Consider the following 14280-nt stretch of genomic DNA (forward strand, 5'->3'; position numbering starts at 1 on the left):
AGGTGATTCTGTGGTTGTCTGAATATCATAGACTCTATTTACACAAACCTAAATGGAATAGCCTATTATACTTAGGTTATATGGTGTAGTCTATTGCTCCTAGGCTGCAAACCCGTACAGCATGTTACTGTATTGAATATTGTAAGCAAATGTAACAGAATGGCAAGATTTGTATATCTAAATATAGAAAAGGTACAGTGAAAATATGATATAAAAGCTTAGAAATGGTACATCTGCATAGGGCACTTACCATGAATGGAGCTTGTAGGACTGAAGGTTGCTCTGGGTGTCAGTGAGTGAGTGGTGAGTGAATGTGAAGGCCTAGGTTGTTACCGTGCACTGCAGTAGACTTCATAAAGACTGTACACTTAGGCTACACTAAATTTACTTCAAAATATTTATCTTCAATAATAAATTAATCTTAGCTTACTGTGACTTTTTTACTTTATACATTTTTAAATTTTTTAAACTTTGTACAATGGTATAAAAATATTTTCTTTCTCACCGGGCATGGTGGCTCATGCCTGTAATCCTAGCACTTTGGGAGGCCGAGGCAGGCAGATCACAAGGTCAGGAGATTGAGACCATCCTGGCCAACATGGTGAAACCCCGTCTCTACTAAAAATATAAAAAAAATAGCCAGGCGTGGTGGCAGGCGCCTGTAGTCCCAGCTATTCAGGACGCTGAGGCAGAAGAATGGCGTGAACCTGGGAGGTAGAGCTTGCAGTGAGCCAAGATCGCGCCACTGCACTCCAGCCTGGGCGACAGAGCAAGACTCCATCTCAAAAAAAAAAAGTTTCTTTTTCTATATCCTTATTCTATATACTTTTTTCTATTTTTAACATTTTTTATTTTTACTTTTTAAACATTTTTGTTAAAAACAAAGTCACAGCCAGGTGCAGTGGCTCACGCTTGTAATCCCAGCACTTTGGGAGGCTGAGGTGGGTGGATCACTTGAGGTCAGGAGTTCAACACCAGCCTGACCAAGATGGTGAAACTCTGCCTCTACTAAAAATATAAAAATTAGCCAGGCATGGTGGTGCATGCCTGTAGTCCCAGCTACTTGGGAGGCTGAGGCAGAAGAATTGCTTGAACCCGGGAGGCGGAGGTTGCAGTAGGCCGAGATCATGCCACTGCACTCCAGCCTGGGAGACAGAGCAAGACTCCATCTCAAAAAAAAAAAAAACACAAAAAAACAAAAAAACACACACGCACAAAAACCATTTACAATAGTGCTAAGTCCTTTGAAGAATATGGAATACCACGGTGTGATCAGGGAACCATGTGGGAGAAAACCTGCTACATAGGGTGGTCAGGACAAGAGGTGACATCTCAACAGAGGCCTGGCTTTTCTGAACTTCATTTTCCAAAATCTGTAAAATAGGCAGGGTGCAGCTCATGCCTGTAATCCCAGCACTTTGGGAGGCTGAGGCAGGTGGATCACCTGAGGTCAGGAGTTCCAAACCAGCCTGGCCAACACGTTGAAATCCCGTTTATTACTAGAAATAGGAAAGAATTAGCTGGGCATGGTGGCGTGCACCTGTAATCCCAGCTACTTAGGAGGCTAAGGCATGAAAATTGCCTGAACCTGGGAGGTAGAAGTTGCAGTGAGCCAAGATCACACCACTGCACTTCAGCCGGTGATAGAGTGAGACCCTCTCTCAAAAAAAAAAAAATCTGTAAAATAGAGACACGGATACATTATCTCACAAGCATCTTCAAAGGCTTAAATGAGGCAATGCTTACAGAACACATGCATGGTCCTGATATCTACACCTAATAAATGATGGCCACTATAACTCATGTAATACTAAATGTAACTTTATAACTTAATAAAATTAAAGAACCTAGAACCTGAGGGCTTGTCATTGCTAATAGGTTTGGAAACTTGCTTTTTCAGAGACCTGCGATGGACTTCACAGACTTGTCCAAGCTGCCCCTGGCCCTCCATGACACACCCCCGATTCCTGGACAACCAGAGGAGATACAGCTGCTTAGAAAGGAGGCGACTCCTAGATCCAGGGATAGCCCTGTCTGGTGCCAGTGTGGAAGCTGCCTCCCATCCCAACTCCCTGAGAGCCACAGGTGCCTGGAGGAGCTGTGCTGCCGAAAAAAGCCAGGGGCCTGCATCACCACCTCAGAGCTGTTCAGGAAGCTGGTCCTGTCCAGACACGTCCTGCAGTTCCTCCTGCTCTACCAGGAGCCCTTGCTGGTGCTGGATGTGGATTCCACCAACAGCCGGCTGCGGCACTGTGCCTACAGGTGCTACACCACCTGGCGCTTCGGCTCCCAGGACATGGCTGACTTTGCCATCCTGCCCAGCTGCTGCCGCTGGAGGATCCGGAAAGAGTTTCCCAAGAGTGAAGGGCAGTACAGTGGCTTCAAGAGTCCTTACTGAAGCCAGGCGCGGTGGCTCACGTCTGTAATCCCAGCCCTTTGGGAGGCTGAGGCAGGCAGATCACCTGAGGCTGGGAGTTGGAGACCCGCCTGGCTAACAAGGCGAAATCCTGTCTGTACTAAAAATACAAAAATCAGCCAGACATGGTGGCATGCACCTGTAATCCCAGCTACTCGGGAGGCTGAGGCACAAGGATCACTTGAACCCGGGAGGCGGAGGTTGTAGCGAGCCCAGATTGTGCCACTGCACTCCAGCCTGGGAGGCACAGCAAACTGTCTCAAAAAAAAAAAAAAAAAAAAAAAAAAATGAGTCCTTACCAATAGCAAGGGCTGCAGTAGCCATAGTAACATGAGCTTTACCAGCAACTTGAACTTCACCTGCAAAGCTCTGTGGCCACATTTTCAGCCAAAGGGAAGTGTGCTTTCATCTTCTATAGCTCTCTGTGTCTGAGAGCAAAGTGACCTGGTTAAACAAACTAGAATCCCTCTGCATGGACTGAGAGCAAAGAGATTGAGATGTAAGTCTCAACTCTGTCCCCAGAAAGTTGTGTGACCTTAGGCCTCTCACCTCTGTGCCTCTGTCTCCTCGTTGCCCAACTACTATCTCAGAGATATTGTGAGCACAAACTGAGACAGTGCACATGAACTCTCTTGTTAATGTGTAAAGATCTACATGAATGCAAAACATTTCATTATGAGGTCAGACTAGGATAATGTCCAACTAAAAACAAACCCTTTTCGCCCTGGTTGGAGAATGTGGAGGACAAAAGGTGGCCACAAATTCTTTGATACTCAAGTCCCCCAAGACCTAAGGGTTTTATCTCATCCCCTTGAGTATGGGTGGCTCTGATTGCTTTATCCAAAAGTGGAAGTGACATTGTGTCAGTTTCAGATCCTGGTCTTAAGAGGCTGACAGCTTCTACTTCCTGTCCCTTGGAACTCTTGCTATCAGGGAAGCCAGACTCCATTTAAAAGTCTGCCTATCCTGGCCAAGTGTGGTGGCTCACACCTGTAATCCCAGCACTTTGGGAGACCAAAGTGGGCGGATCACTTAAGAGTCTGAGACCAGACTCGCCAACATGGTGAAACTATATCTCTAATAAAAATACAAAATTTAGCTGGGCATTGTGCGGGCACCTGTAATCCTAGCTATCAAGAGGCTGAGACAGGAGAAACACTTGAACCTGGGAGGTGGAGGTTGCATTGAGCTGAGATCGTGCCACTGCCCTCCAGGCTGGGTGACAGAGCGAGACTCCATCTCAAAAAAAAACAAAAGTCTGCCTATCCTGAGACTGCCCTGCTGTGAGGAAGCCCAAGCAGCCACGTGGACAGTGCCTGACCAGCCCCAGCTTTCAAGTTATCCAAGCCCAGTCACCAAACATGAGAGAGAAGAAGCCTTCAGGTGATTCTGGACTCTACTAACATATGACTGATACCGCATGATACATCCCAGGTGAGAACTGCCCCATAAATCCAGAAAACCACGTTGCTATCTTAAGTCCCTAAGTTTTGGGCTTGTTTGTTCCACAGCAACAGATAACTGGAACAGAGAGCAAGCCTGACGAATGGGCACACAGACTCAGCCCATACCTTCCCTGGTTCTAATGTTCTTAGGGAGCCCGGACCAACCCTGGAACCCTCAGGAACTTAGGCTTCCACTGGACACTTCTAGAAGGGCTATAGACCAAATCAGGTAACTCACCAGACCAGCCTTGGAATCTATTAAATCTAACTGCTGAGCTACCCAATGCATTCCAATCCTCATCACGGTTCTTTGACTGAAGGCCGGGCGCAGTGGCTCATGCCTGTAATCCCAGCACTTCGGGAGGCCGAGGCGGGTGGATCACCTGAGGTCAGGAGTTCGAGACGAGCCTGGCCAACGTGGTGAGACCCTGTCTCTACTAAGAATACAAAAATTAGGTGGGTGTGGTGGCACACACCTGTAATCCCAGCTACTTGGGAGGCTGAGGCAGGAGAATCTCTTGAACCTGGAAGGTGGAGGTTGCAATAAGCCGAGATAGTGCCACTGCACTCCAGCCTGGATGACAGAGCAAGACTCTGTCTCAAAAAACAACAACAACAACAACAAAACAAAACAATTCTATGACTGAAAGTGACTAAAAAGCTGCCTTTATGCCATTAACACCCTGTACTTTGCAGCCAATCAGAAGTGACGCAGTCTGGGTGTTAGCTGCTTCAAAAGCAACCCACACCACACCATTACCATTTCCATACATCAACTGCTGAGAATATGAAAATGCACAGTGACAGGTTTTAGGATCCTGCTTCAGGATTTCCTTTTCCTGGTTTGGTCACTAGAGTTGGCTATTTATCTGTTTCTAAACAACAGCCATTTTATCAAATAGTTTAGAGACCACTATTAAATGTTGTGACTGATGAAGGATCTGTGAATTTTTTTATACATATTCTAAGAGTTACCATTTTGATTCCTTTTAAAAACCAGCAGCTTTCTACTATATTCATGTAAAACAGCATGAATAAAAACGTTTTTTGGTACAGGGTTTTACCTGGCTTTAAACTCAGGAACCAAGTTAATTACGCCAGATTGAACTTTGATTTTTACTACCTTTTCAAATATATTTTAAAAAGTGGATTATTATATATGATTTCTTTGGAGCTGACATTTCTTTACTTCACGAATTCTATGTCACTGTTACAGGTTGCCATTCTGATGGCCTCTGGGCCTTTGTACCTTTGTTTTTGTGCCTTATTCCTAGTATGTTTCTATCACCTTAATGAGGCCGCAGATGGAGTCAGAATGTGAAATTACAAATAATCACTGGATCCATCTACTGTTTTCCTTCACCTTCCCCACTGATGGTCTGGGCGAGAGAGTGATGTGTCACTTCAACTGTGTGTAATATGTCAGACACGTCCTACAATAACAGGCATCATATTTGTATTCTTATTTTTAGTTTACTGTAGAAAATAATGTCATCGCCAAAGGTGATGAGAGTCACATTTTGTAGGATCTGTTTTCTTATACTTAAAGACAGACTTCTGTTATGGTAATTGCCAGTATTCATGGCTTCCTCTCTGCCTCAGAAGAGAAGGGATCTGCTTTCTCTTGGCTGATTTCACATAGTATTGGTAATAGACTTGCATTTCTCTTTCTAAAGGGGAATAACTTTTTAAACCCTTCCTGATTTTAGCCTGGCAATGTAAGTGTCCTTAATGTGACTGTTTTGATAATTAAAAAAAGATGTATAATTGGTTTATTTAAATCTTCATTTCCTTTCTTTTCAGAAGGTCCTCAAATCACTGTTAACTCATTCATTGACGCATTCATTCAACAACTATTCAATGAGGCACTCTCTAGAGACCAAGGAAAAATAAGGTTGCCGGTCTCATAGAGATATGAGAAGATGGAAATTAATCAAATAATTCAAGCAAATAGAATCTTGCAGCTTGTGCTGAGTAGCATGGTGAAAAGGCAAATGATGGCATGAGAGCTTATAGTAGGGGAATTTGGCCTATTTGGAGAGATCAGCCTACCTGAGGAAGGAATGTTTTAGCTAAAATCTGAAGAATGAGTATTACTTAACTAGTGAATGGGGGAGGAAAGAGCATTCTAGGCAGAGGACAGTATGTGCGAAGGTCCTGGGGCAGGAAAAGCACAGCAGGTTTATAGAACTTAAAGAAGACCTGTATGACTGTGCCATAAACAGTACAGGAAAGTAAGGCATGCATCACAGTTGGACAAGCAGGCGGGGGCTAGGCTGCCTGGAGCCTGTGGGCCACAGTAGAGTTTGTCTTTATCCTAAGACCTAAGCCACATAAAGGTTCTAAGCAGGAATCTGGTAAGATCGCAGTTAATTTTAATTTTATTTATTTTATTTATTTATTTTTTTTGAGAGGGAGTCTTGCTTTGTTGCCCAGGCTGGAGTGCAGTGGCTCAACCTCAGCTCACTGCAACCTCCCTCCTGGGTTCAAGCGTTTCTCCTGCCTCAGCCTCCCGAGTATCTGGGATTACAGGCGCCTGCCACCACACCCAGCTAATTTTTGTATTTTTAGTAGAGACGGGGTTTCACCATGTTGGCTAAGCTGGTCTCGAACGCCTGACCTCAAGTGATCCACCGGCCTCAGCCTCTCACAGTGCTGGGATTACAAGTGTAAGCCACCACACCCAGCCATATTAATTTATTTTATTTTATTTATTTTGAGACAGAGTTTCACTCTTGTTGCCTAGGCTGGAGTGCAATGCCACTATCTCAGCTCACTGCAACCTCCACCTCCTGGGTTCAATCAATTCTCCTGCCTCAGCCTCCTGAGTAGCCAGGATTACATGTGTGCCACCATCATGCCTGGCTAATTTTTGTATTTTTAGTAGAGACGGGGTTTCTCCATGTTGGTCAGACTGGTGTCAAATGCCTGACCTCAAGTGATCCGCCAGCCTCGGCCTCCCAAAGTGCTGGGATTACAGGCGTGCGCCACGGCGCCCAGCCACCAAATTAATTTTTAAAGATCACTGTGATCGCTGTGTGGAAAATGAGCTGGGAGTAGTGTTGGATATAGTTTTTGTTTTTGTTTCAGTCTTTCCCTACTCCATGAAACATTTGCACTATATATGCGGCCAAAGGGAATGTTTCTCTTTTCTCCCTTCCCCTTCCTCTTGGGAAGTCACCAAAAAAAAAAAAAAAAGAAAAGAAAAAAGAAAAGAAAACATATCAACAGCAAGAGAAAAGGAGGAAAAGCTGTGGTGGCCTTGAATTTTGGAATGGCCCCTGTCCCAAGCTGGCAGGGGTGAGGCTGTGTGTTGAGCTTCAGATCACAGGAAGAAGTGCACCAAATCAGGAGACGAAGGGCAGTCAGCAGGACCCACTGGGTACCCACCCTGTGGTGTAAGGCCTAAAATCAAGCTCTAATATGAGGTGCTGCCTTGACATCAGGTGAAATCAGGAGCACCTGGAATAGCCTCACTCCAAGTTTCTCTCCCAGTCCTCCCTTGGCAAAGGGCGCCCAGTGAAACAGCCTTCCTTATCAAAAAGACCAGATGCAGTTCCTGCTAATCCCTGAGCGGCAGGTGTGAGTCTCCTGCCAATCCATGGAATTGTCCAAATGAGCCAGTCACATCCTCCGGGGAATCAGGGCCTCCTCATCCTCTTGGCGCTACAAAGCCTGCCCCCTACTGGCCCTGGTTGTTCACTCTGTTTCTGTGTAGCCCTGCACGGCATGTGGGGTCTTCCTCCCCGAGCTGTGTGTGTGACCAAAAACTGCTGCCAATCTCATTTGCCCAGTGTTGGGTGTCACGTGTTCAGCCACCGCCATAACCCTGGGGTGGGAACTGGGAATCCCTCCCTCACCACTGAGGTAAAGAGGTTATTAAAACATCCCTAATTCAGCTGGGTGCGGTGACTCACGCCTGTAATCCCAGCACTTTGGGAGGCTGAGGTGGGTGGAGCACCTGAGGTCCGGAGTTCGAGACCAGCCTGGCCAACATGGTGAAACCCTGTTTCTACCAAAAATACAAAAAATTAGCTGGGCGTGGTGGCGCATGCCTGTAATCCCAGCTACTTGGGAGGCTGAAGCAGGAGAATCGCTTGAACCCGGGTGGCGGAGGTTGCAGTGAGCCACGATTGCACCACTGCACTCCAGCCTGGGCAACAAGAGCGAAACTCCGTCTCAAAAAAAAAAAAAACACCCTAATTCCAGGCCAACCAGCAGCCCTAAAAAATTAATCTTGGTTTGGCTTCTGCCCAAAGTCATGGTCTACACAAAGCCCTGCCTACTAGTGGCAATAAGGAACCATGACCACCACCCCCATTTATTCAAATTACCACTGGAATGCACCGAGTGGGGTTTCACCCTCTGCTGCTTATATGTTTCTCAACCCATGTTCTAATCCCATGCAGTCGTCATTCAGGAATCCCTGAGGATCCCCTGACTCAACTTCTCTTTTTTGAATAGATTAGAAATTCCTATTTTCTTTCACTTTTACTGTGACTTTTCAGCTTCCTGTTTTCCATTCCTGAGGGCTATGAATCATATTTCCAAAATAAATGACGATCTATGGAGAGGATTTTGCATTTCCAACATCCTTAGCTAACTTTAATGAATTATCATGGTCACATGATCCTAAGGCTTCAGAAATCGGAGGAAGTGGCTGACACTGGCTTACCATTTTAACCAAATAATCACCGCAAGCTTAGATAAGGGTCAACTAAAACTAACAGGGCTCTTATGCAAGCCCTTCCAGTCTGGTAAGTTATGAGTATTTATGTTTTATTTCCCCCAAAAAACAATAAGACCCTCAGAGGCAAGGAACTCATCTTGGTTTTTGTCCCTTACACACCTATCTCAGCCCAGTGGCATGGTGGACACTGGACAGACCACCTGGGTTCAAATCCTGGCTTGGTGACTTATTGGCCAAGTGGCCTGATATGGTTTGGCTGTGTCCTCACCCAAATCTCATCTTGAATTGTAGGTCCCATAATTCCCATGTGTTGTGGGAGGGAGCCGGTGGGAGATAATTGAATCATGGGGGCAGTTTCCCCTATACTGTTCTCGTGGTAGTGAATACGTCTCACAAGATCTGAGGGTTTTATAAGGGGTTTCCCCTTTTGCTTGGCTCTCATTCTCATTTTGCCTGCCACCATGTAAGACATGGCTTTGCTCCTCCTTGCCTTTGTCATGATTGTGAGGCCTCCCCAGCCCTCTGGAACTGTGAATCAATTAAACCTCTTTTCTTTATAAATTACCCCGTCTTGGGTATGTCTTTATTAGCAGCGTGAGAACAGACTAATACATGGCTTTGGGCGTCTTCTCATGTCTAGCCATGGTAGCTATTCTTATGATTTGGATGGTGCCCAAGCATTGCTCTTGAGCTCCAGGCCCATATATTTAACCACCTCCAGATATTCTATACTTAAGTGGTTTAGAGGCAACTCAAACAAGTACAAAAGACAAATCATGATCTCAGTTCACCCCACCCACATGTGACTTCCAGAGCTCCCAAGATCAGCCAGTAGCACCACCTGCCATCAGTTCAACTTCCCAAGCCAGAAATTCAAAGGACACCTTGATGTCTCCCTTCTCCTTCCCCATTCTGTCCAATCTCATCTGTTCATTCAGCAAACACTTACTGAGTACCCCAGCACTGTACAGGAGCTAGGGATGAACAGGTGAATAAGACAGGCTCTTTGGGAGGTTAGGTGCAGTGGGGGAGACAGGCAATCACGGTGAAAAGAAATGGGGCGAGGACAGCTTGGGATACAGAGTTTGAAAGAAACAAGCAGGATGCTGTGATAGGAGCAAGGGAGTTACTTCTGATGGGGCAGGGATAGTGTCTCCAAGGAAGTGACATTTACACTAGATCTGAATATTGAGAAGGAGCCAGCTGTAATGAGTTGAAAGAAGGGCATTCCAGGAAGAGGGACAGAAAACATAAAACTGAGGGGTGAGAGAGAAATAAGAGTGTTCCAGAGCCTGGTGCAGAAGCACACACCTGTAGTCCCAGCAACAAGAGATCATCCCTTAAGCCCAGGAGTTTGAGGCCAGCCTGGGTAACATAGTAATAATCTATCTCAAAAAGAAAGAAAGAAAAGAAAAGAAAAGAAATTAGTGTGCTCCAGGAACTGTCAGATGGCCAGTGCAACTATGCGATGAGAGACACAGGCTTGCTTGTTTTCTTACTGCCTCCTAAACTGGGTGGTTCCATCTCACTGAAACAGACGCTCAAAGAAAGGCGAAATTCACACAGGCAAGCACAGCCTTGGGAGGGTTATGAAGCTCCTGAGATGTAAGCGGGCCCTCACTGGAGGAAGGGGCTGGAAACGGTGGGATGAGAGGAGGCATTCCCAACAGGACCAGCGGCACAAGCCAGGCCCAGAAACAAATGACTATCATAGTGGAGGGAGATTAAATGGGACTGATTTGGGGAAACCTTCAAAAAGAAAAAAAGGCTGAGATGTTTGAACCAGTTGCAAAGTTAAGATGGAGCCATTCTTGGGGCTGACAGAGGACATGAGAAAAGCAGTGACTTGAGAACATCCCAGCTGGGTGCGGCGGCTCACGCCTGTAATCTCAGCACTTTCGGAGGCCAATGCGGGTGGATCATGAGATCAGCAGATCAAGACCATCCTGGCTAACACGGTGAAACCCTGTCTGTACTAAAAATACAAAAAATTAGCCAGGGGTGGTGGCATGCACCTATAGTCCCAGCTACTCGGGAGGCTGAGGCAGGAGAATCGCTTGAACCCGGGAGGCAGAGGTTGCAGTGAGCCAAGATCGCTCCACTGCACTCCAGCCTGGGTGACAGAGCGAGACTCCTTCTCAAAAATCTAAAAAAAAAAAAAAAAAATCCCTCAGACTGACATGAGGACGTGGGATGGGAGGGGAAGCCTGGGGAAGTGACATCATTTAGAAGTCAGCTGGGATTATATAGGAGTGACTCAGTAAGCCACCTGTGCTACTGAATTGGTGGTCATAGAAAAGGAAGATATATATATATATATATATGTGTGCGTGTGTGTGTGTGTGTGTGTAGGGGTGTTTTGTTGTTATTTTTTTGGTTGTTGTTGTTTTTGTTTTTGTTTTGTAGAGAGAGGGTCTCCGTATGTTGCCCAGGCTGGCCTTAAACTCCTGGCCTCAAGCAATCCTCCCGCCTGGGCCTCTCAAAGCTCTGGAATTATAGGTGTGAGCCGCCACCCCCAGCCTGGTTAAATGAATTTTTAAAAATTCCTCTAAGTCCAACAGGAGGAGATTGGTTAAGTAAATTATGCCACAGTCATATAACAGAAGGGTATGCAGCTATTTTAAATGATGCCATAGCAAGATAGTTAATGGGCCGGGCGCGGTGGCTCATGTAATCCCAGTACTTTGGGAGGCCGAGGCGGGTGGATCATGAGGTCAGGAGTTCGAAACCAGCCTGGCCATATGGTGAAACCCCGTCTCTACTAAAAATACAAAAATCAGCTGGGCGTGGTAGCACGCACCTGTAGTCCCAGCTGCTCAGGAGGCTGCAGCAAGAGAATCGCTTGAAGTCGGGAGGTGGAGGTCGCAGTGAGCCGAGATTATGCCACTCACTGCACACCAGCCTGGGCGACAGAGCAAGACTCCGTCTCAAAAAAAAAAAAAAAAGAAAATCCAATTGATAAAAATCTACATTTACAAAAAAAGTAAATGGGAGGGGCGAGAGTAATTTTTGCTTTACAGAGGAGTTCATAAGAAGATAAGATTCCTTCAAGAACATCTGAATGAAATTGTAAGAACTGAGTCCTCCTTTTCAGGAGCTTGTCTATGGAAGAGGCAGAGGGATGCGCAGACCCTGGCTGTGAGAACACTTTAGAACTCTTCTTAGTTTCCCTATTTGCAAAAGAAAAAGGATTAGGCTAAGCATGATCTCTAAGGTACTTTTAAAATTTTTATTTATTTATTTGATTTTTTTGGAGACAGGGTCTCACTCTGTCACCCAGGCTAGAGTGCAGTGGCATGAACACAGTTCACTGTAGCCTCAATCTTCTGGGCTCAACTGACCCTCCTGCCTCAGCCTCCCAAGTAGCTGGGACAACAGGTACGTGCCACCATGCCTGGCTAATTTTTTTATGTTTCGTAGAGTCGAGGTCTCACCATGTTGCACAGGCTGGTCTCAAACTCCCAGGCTCAAATAATCCTCCTGACTTGGCCTCCCAAAGTGCTGGGATTACAAGTATGAGCCACTGCACCCAGCCTGTAAGGTATTCTTAATCTCAGAATGTGAGGATGGGACGGCCTCGGCCTCCCAAAGTGTTAGGATTACAGGCGTGAGCCACCACGCCTGGCCTAATCTAGCACTTTAAAGACAAATACTAGGGAAGAAAAGAGATTGATTCAAAGAATCATTCCGGGTCAGGCGCGGTGGCTCACACCTGTAATCCCAACACTTTGGGAGGCCAAGACAAGAGGTTTGCTTGAGCCCAGGAATCAAGACCAGGCTGGGTAACACAGTGAGACTCCATCTCTGTCAAAAAAAAAAAAAAAAAAAGATGAAGCAAGATGCTTCTCTTCTTTTGATGTGTATAATTTGGATTCTAACACTTTTGCATTACAAAATCTCACACTTGTAATCCCAGCACCTTGGGAGGCTGAGCCGGGCGGATCACAAGGTCAGGAGTTCAAGACCAGCCTGACCAACATGGTGAAACCCCGTCTGTACTAAAAATACAAAAATGAGCCAGGCGTGGTGGCGGGCGCCTGTAATCCCAGCAACTCCAGAGGCTGAGGCAAGGAGAATTGCCTGAACCTGGGAGGCTGAGGTTGCAGTGAACCAAGATCACACCAGCCTAGGTGACAGAGCAAGACTCTGTCTCAAAAAAAAAAAAAAAAAGTAATAATGATAATAATCTCAAAATGCTCTCTCCATTGTATAAGATGAGACGAATTTGTACCTGACATTATGCTTCTATGAAGTGCTTGGCAAACCACCCGTAGGTATCAGTGAATGTACTGCATTAGCTAAAGCTGAAGTCCATACTCTGGCCTCGAAGGCCCTACTCGATCTGGCCTCTGACTATCTCCCAAGAGATTAGCTCACATCACTCTCCTCCTTGCCCACTATGCTCCATTCATATTGACTTTCCTTCTGTTCCTGGAACATATCAAGCTCATTCCTACCTCAGGGACTTTGCACCTGCTATTCCCTTGCCTAGAACACTTTCTCCTAGGAAAAGTATTCAGAGAGCTGGCTCCTTCCTGACATCCAGATCTCAGCTCAGATGGACTTCCTCAGAGAGGGCCTCACTCAAGCTATCAGATATAGAAGGTACATTCTTTTTTTTTTTTTTTTTTTTTTTTTTTGAGATGGAGTCTCGCTCTGTGGCCCAGGCTGGGGTGCAGTGGTGCGATCTCAGCTTACTGCAACCTCTGCCTCCTGGGTTTAAGCAATTCTCCTGCCTCAGCCTCCCAAATAGCTGGGATTACAGGCGCCTGCCACCGTGTCCGGATAATTTTTGTATTTTTAGTAGAGACAGAGTTTCACCATGTTGACCAGGCTGGTCTCGAACTCCTGACCTCAGGTGATCTGCCCGCCTTGGCCTCCCAAAGTGCTGGGATTACAGGCATGAGCCACCGTGCCTGGCCCATACATTCTTTTTTAGGATGCACAAGGAAGGGTTATAACAACAGATATGCATTAGATCATGTATTTTCCTCAATACATTCCCAACAGCAATATGATACAGACCAGGTTCTCTAACCACATTTCAAGGAAATTAGAAATTCATTTTCTTTTTTTTCTTTTTTTTTTTTTATTTGAGACAGAGTCTCACTCTGTCACCCGGGCTGGAGTGCAGTGGTGCACTCTCGGCTTGCTGAAACCTCCACCTCCCGGGTTCAAGCAATTCTCCCTATCTCAGCCTCCCGAGTAGCTGGGATTACAGACGCCTGCCACCATGCCCGGCTAATTTTTGTATTTTTAGTAGAGACAGGGTTTTCCTATGTTGGCCAGGCTGGACTCGAACTCTTGACCTTAGGTGATCTGCCTGCCTCAGCCTCCCAAAGTGTTGGGATTACAAGCGTGAGCCACCACGCCAGCCAGAAATTAACTTTTAAAAGGTAGATTTTTAAAATATTTGGAAGCTGATTGAAATATTGTAAGAAATATTGCTAAATGACTCAATAGAACTGGATAATGAACGTAATATATGTCAAAATCGGTGGCACACAGCTAAAGCAGAGCTTTATTTTTTATATTTATATTATTATTTTTATTTTTATTTTTTTTTTTTTTTGAGATGGAGTCTCGCTCTGTTGCCCAGGCTGGAATGCAGTGGCACGATCTTGGCTCACTGCAAGCTCCGCCTCCCGGGTTCACACTATTTTTATATTATTATAATTATTATTATTATTATTTGAGCTGTAGTCTTACTCTGTCATGCAGACTGGAGT

General features: G+C 45.7%; 1 protein-coding gene across 1 annotated transcript in view; it reads left to right on the forward strand.

Annotated features, from left to right (window-relative positions):
- P2RX7 (purinergic receptor P2X 7) overlaps positions 1 to 5636 on the forward strand; it is a 55452-nt gene extending 49816 nt beyond the window's left edge. The window contains exon 13 of the mRNA XM_003280296.3: positions 1901 to 5636. Coding sequence (XP_003280344.1) covers positions 1901 to 2398 — 498 coding nt within the window. The 3' untranslated portion in view covers positions 2399 to 5636. The remainder of the gene's footprint in view (positions 1 to 1900) is intronic.
- The last annotated feature ends 8644 nt before the right edge of the window (positions 5637 to 14280 follow it).

Source organism: Nomascus leucogenys, chromosome 10, assembly GCF_006542625.1.
Source record: "Nomascus leucogenys isolate Asia chromosome 10, Asia_NLE_v1, whole genome shotgun sequence".
NCBI lineage: Eukaryota > Metazoa > Chordata > Mammalia > Primates > Hylobatidae > Nomascus > Nomascus leucogenys.